The sequence below is a fragment of the Nicotiana tabacum genome, chromosome 15, assembly GCF_000715075.1.
Source record: "Nicotiana tabacum cultivar K326 chromosome 15, ASM71507v2, whole genome shotgun sequence".
Lineage (NCBI taxonomy): Eukaryota > Viridiplantae > Streptophyta > Magnoliopsida > Solanales > Solanaceae > Nicotiana > Nicotiana tabacum.
Genome location: NC_134094.1, coordinates 96476560 through 96481150, shown reverse-complemented (window position 1 = coordinate 96481150; position 4591 = coordinate 96476560). Strand labels below are relative to the sequence as shown.

Sequence of the window (4591 nt, the reverse complement as noted above, 5' to 3'; positions counted from 1 at the left end):
ACTGAAACAAGGTCATAGTTCTCAATTTGCGCGGTTAGAAAGTATACCCAATATAACTTATATAATAAATTGATTAAGCTTTAATTTCAAATAAGTTGGGTTGAGATATAAGAGTCTTTTATATCACTTTAATTCTAAAACAATACAAGTGCCCAGTTAGGTGTTTGGCTTCTCCATAAGTAATTTATTATAGCTTTCTAAAAATATCAATTAGAATATTCCCCATGTTATCTGGAAGTTCGTTCCCAGATAAAAATAGAAATGCATTGCATTTTTACGAAGAAAAAAGAGCAAGCTTCCTTCTATTTTGACTTCAAAAAAAACAAAATCCACCTTTGAAATTTCGACACACCTAATTTATTTTCTAATTCTACCTATAGCAAAAAGGTATTTTCTCGCACAGGCGGATTTAATATTTTGAATTTATGGGTTTATTATAGAAAAGATAGCTTTTAGAGTACTGAATAAATTATTTCTAGAAAATAAGTGAATTTTTAAACAGAAACATAGATTTTGGCTTTCCTGTTGAATTCGTAATTTTAACTAACTGTTTAGATTCATTATTGCTTCTAATTATAGTACCAGTAGTATAATAAAATAATCCTCCATCTTCTCTCTCTCCTCTCAACTTTCCTTTCTTAAACGCTCCTTCATTTCTCGACGTTTCTCGCTTTCTCCCTTGTTCTGGCAACTTCCTTTTCCTCTTCAACCTCAACTTCATAGTTATACAATCTTGATCCACAAGAAAGTGGCTATAATTGTAATAAAATGAAGATACAGTGTGATGTCTGTAACAAGAATGAAGCCTCTGTATTTTGTACAGCAGATGAAGCTGCTCTTTGTGAAGCTTGTGACCACCGTGTCCACCATGTCAACAAACTTGCTAGCAAACATCAGCGCTTCTCTCTTCTCCAACCTTCTCCTAAACAATTCCCTTTGTGTGATATTTGTCAGGTATGCTAAATTTTAGAGCTTCATCTCAAATTTCTTGTTTATTCTTTTCTATAACTATGTATGGTATCCAAGTAAGCTTCCACGCAGCTTAACTACTTCATCGATATATACTATTAATCAAAATTCAGACGGATAGGAAGAAATCACCTATTAGTATATATCTTTAATCAAGATTCAGACGTATAGGAAGAAATCACCTAAAGTTTATTGACTGAGTTCTATTAGTTGGTAAAGTTACTAGGGTTAAGGGTTTGTGCGACGGGCCTAAAACTCACTAGTATTCCTCTAATTTTGGATCTGACAAACTTGTTACATGAGAAAAAGAATATTCTTCTAAATAAAACAATCATCATATTGGGAGAGTTTTTTTTTGGGGTGGGGGGGTGTGGTTAATTAGTTACTAATCTCTTTAACGTGTTGAATGATTCTTGTTTGATTTTACCTTCTTGATAATGGGGTTTTGGTCGTGTATTCACAGGAAAGGAGGGCTATCTTATTTTGTCAACAAGATAGGGCAATTCTATGTAGAGAGTGTGATCTTTCAATACACAAAGTAAATGAGCACACTCAAAAGCATAACAGATACCTTCTTACTGGTATTAAGCTCTCAGCAAATTCTGCTCTCTACTCTTCTACACTATCAACATCAGCAGCTTCCTCTGCCAATTTCTCTGCTTCAAGTCTCAAGTCTCAGAACCCTACAAATAAGCCTGTAGCTGCTTCTGTTTCCTCTACAATCACTAGCAATACCAAGGCAGCAGCTGTTGAAGCAGTGAAGGTTGTTAAAGATAAAGTTAGTGGATGTAATTCTCAATTGGTGAATGTTGGGGGAAATAACTTAACAAGTAGTATATCAGAGTACTTACAGATGTTGCCTGGTTGGCATGTAGAAGATTTTCTTGATTGTTCTACTCCTAATGGTTCTTCTAAGGTTTGTATATATCCTCCTTTAGTCTTTTCTTTAATTATTGACACCTAATTTATATACATCGGCGGTACAAAGAAATTTTACACTATCAAATTATCTTTACTTATTGTCGCATGTAATCTGTCTTATTTTAAGGTTAACAATCTCACTTGTACATATCTTTCGAGTGACCTGATAGTGAAAAAAATTCTTTACACTATTAGTGTGTATATGTTGAACTATTTTTTTTCCTTATCGTCAAGTAAGTGTAAAATGCAATGCAATTATTCTGATCTTTTTCCTTTTTTTTGGGGTCATTGGTAGATTGGTGATGAGGATATGTTGTCATTTTGGGATACTGATCTTGAGAGCCATATGAGTTCTTTTCCCCCACAAAATGTTGGTGTTTGGGTCCCTCAAGCCCCTTCTCCTCTGCAGTCAAAGCAGCAGGCTCAGACCCAATTTTTATCTCCTTCAAATTTGAACTTTGGTGGGCAAATTGGGATCAAGGACTCAAGAGAAGTCAATAGCATCAAGTCCAGTAGAAAGTGGAGAGATGACAATTCTTTTGCTGTTCCACAGATTAGCCCACCGTCCACTACTTTCAAGAGATCAAGAACCCTTTGGTAGAAGGCTCTACTGATCTTCTCTGTATCGTTTCAATTTTATTGAATGTCCTAAGGATGACCCTGCGCAAGGATGACAAGCACAAATCAAGAATACTGCAACGATCTTTTCTCTAACTTGTGTGTCAGATTTTTAATTTCTTGATTTAGTTTGAACCTCCGCCTCCATCCCCTCTTATCAGAGTAAAAAAAGAAGAAAAAAAAAAGATGACCCCCTCCTTTTTGCTCCAGTTCAATTGGCTTTGCTATAGTTCTTGAAATGTCTGTTGTTTTACCTCGTACTAGCTAGTGCAAGCATCTTTCTTGTGCTGTAAATATCTTTTTTTGTGAATCCCATGAATGGAACCTTAAAACTAGGTAGTTGGATCTGTGACAGACAATCTTAGGTCATGTCCTTTCTATATACTTCCATGAAAGTTTTCCTTGTTTCGGTTTGATAAGTTTAATTTGGATCTAAGACGTGACAAATAAAGAAAGTCACCACTCGTTTTGACCTTTTTGGTATGGGAAAAGATGATTCTGGACAGTATAAAAATGTTAGAAGCGAAAAAATCAGTGTCATGCGAAAGCTAGTAAAACAATACTTGAACGACGATAAATTAGACAACAAAAGAGAAATATACCAAAAAAATATTTAACGTGGTTCGGTCAACTGACCTACGTCCATGGCGGAGATGACCAATCCACTATATAAAAACAGAATACAAAATATCGAGAGAACAATCTCACGAAGAGTCAAACACAAGTGACACACTAACACTTGTCCCGTAAAGTTCTCCCCAACTCTCAAACCCATATGGCTACATTGTGAAAGTTACTGAATGAGAATAAAAATCCTCAATTTATAGAAGTCCAAACTTTTTCCTTCAAGAAATTGAAGGAAAAATCAATTATGGTAATTACTGTTAGAAGATGTCCTGATTTTCTTATCATATTTAATTTTCTTATATATTGAATGAATTAACAACATATTTACCATAATTGAGTTTTCATATTCTTAGAAGGAAATATAAATCTCCCGTATTTGGCTAGTCCCTTTTCATGGAGGAAAAGATTTGGACTTCTATAAATTGAGGATCTTTTTTTCTCATTCAATAGCATCCACAACGTAGTCATATAGGATTTGAGAGTCGTGTTTAAGGGGAGAACTTTACAGGACAAGTGTTAGTGTGTCACATGTGTTTATCTCTTCGTTAGATTGTTCTCTCGATATTATATACTCTCTTTTATTATAGTGGATTGCTCATCTCTGCCCGTAGACGTAGGTCAATTGGTCGAACCATGTTAAATGTTTGTGTCTCTTTTGGTATATTTTTCTTTTGTTGTCTAATTTTTCGTCGTTCAAGATTTGCTTTACTAGCTTTCGCAAGACACCTGATTTTTTTCAGTCCTAACAAGTGGTATCATAGCGAAATCAAGACAGGTTCATCTTGGCGGGTTTAGTTTTCTAGCCGCAATCTATTTGATGGTAATCGTGATTTTTGTCTGAAAAATTTGATCGGAGTGCTACACGCGTTGAGACAAACTTTGCGGTAAAGATTTGGAGATGCGACTTGTTGAAGATTATGTGAAGAAGGTTGATCAAGTTTGTTTTGTTAGAAAATTCAAGCAAAAGAGGAGAATTGTTAGGAGTTATCCTGGTTTTTTACCATATTGGTTTTTCTATCTTTTGAAGAAAAGGGCAACATGTTTACCATAATTGGGTTTTCCTATTCTTAAGAAGAAAACATAAATCTCTCATATTTGGCGAGTCCCTTTTCTCATTCAGCATCATCCACAATGTAGCCATATGAGATTTGAGAGTCGTGTTTGTTTACCCGTAAAACGGTACAGTTGAATTTATATGTGGTATCTAGACAAGTTAATTAATTTGATCCTGAAATAATAAAATAATCGAAGAATTATGCAATACTTAGCCTTAGGATGTAAACAAAACAGCAGAAGCAACAGTTCCGGGAACGGAGTTTTCGGGGACAACAATAAAATTCAAAAAGCAAGAAGATAAGATTGTATTAAGCTTTGTATAAAATGTAGTGTAAGTTTGCCAAAAAATTCGTGTCCCCTTTACAATGATAACTGAGATAACTATTTATAGTTATGTCTA

General features: G+C 34.7%; 1 protein-coding gene across 1 annotated transcript; it reads left to right on the top strand.

Annotated features, from left to right (window-relative positions):
• The first annotated feature begins 624 nt into the window (after positions 1 to 624).
• On the top strand, positions 625 to 2927 carry LOC107830932 (B-box zinc finger protein 21). Its single transcript, XM_016658627.2, has 3 exons — positions 625 to 954; positions 1433 to 1885; positions 2186 to 2927. Exons 1-3 carry the CDS (start codon positions 769 to 771, stop codon positions 2489 to 2491), a joined length of 945 nt encoding a protein of 314 aa, XP_016514113.2. The 5' UTR covers positions 625 to 768; the 3' UTR covers positions 2492 to 2927.
• The last annotated feature ends 1664 nt before the right edge of the window (positions 2928 to 4591 follow it).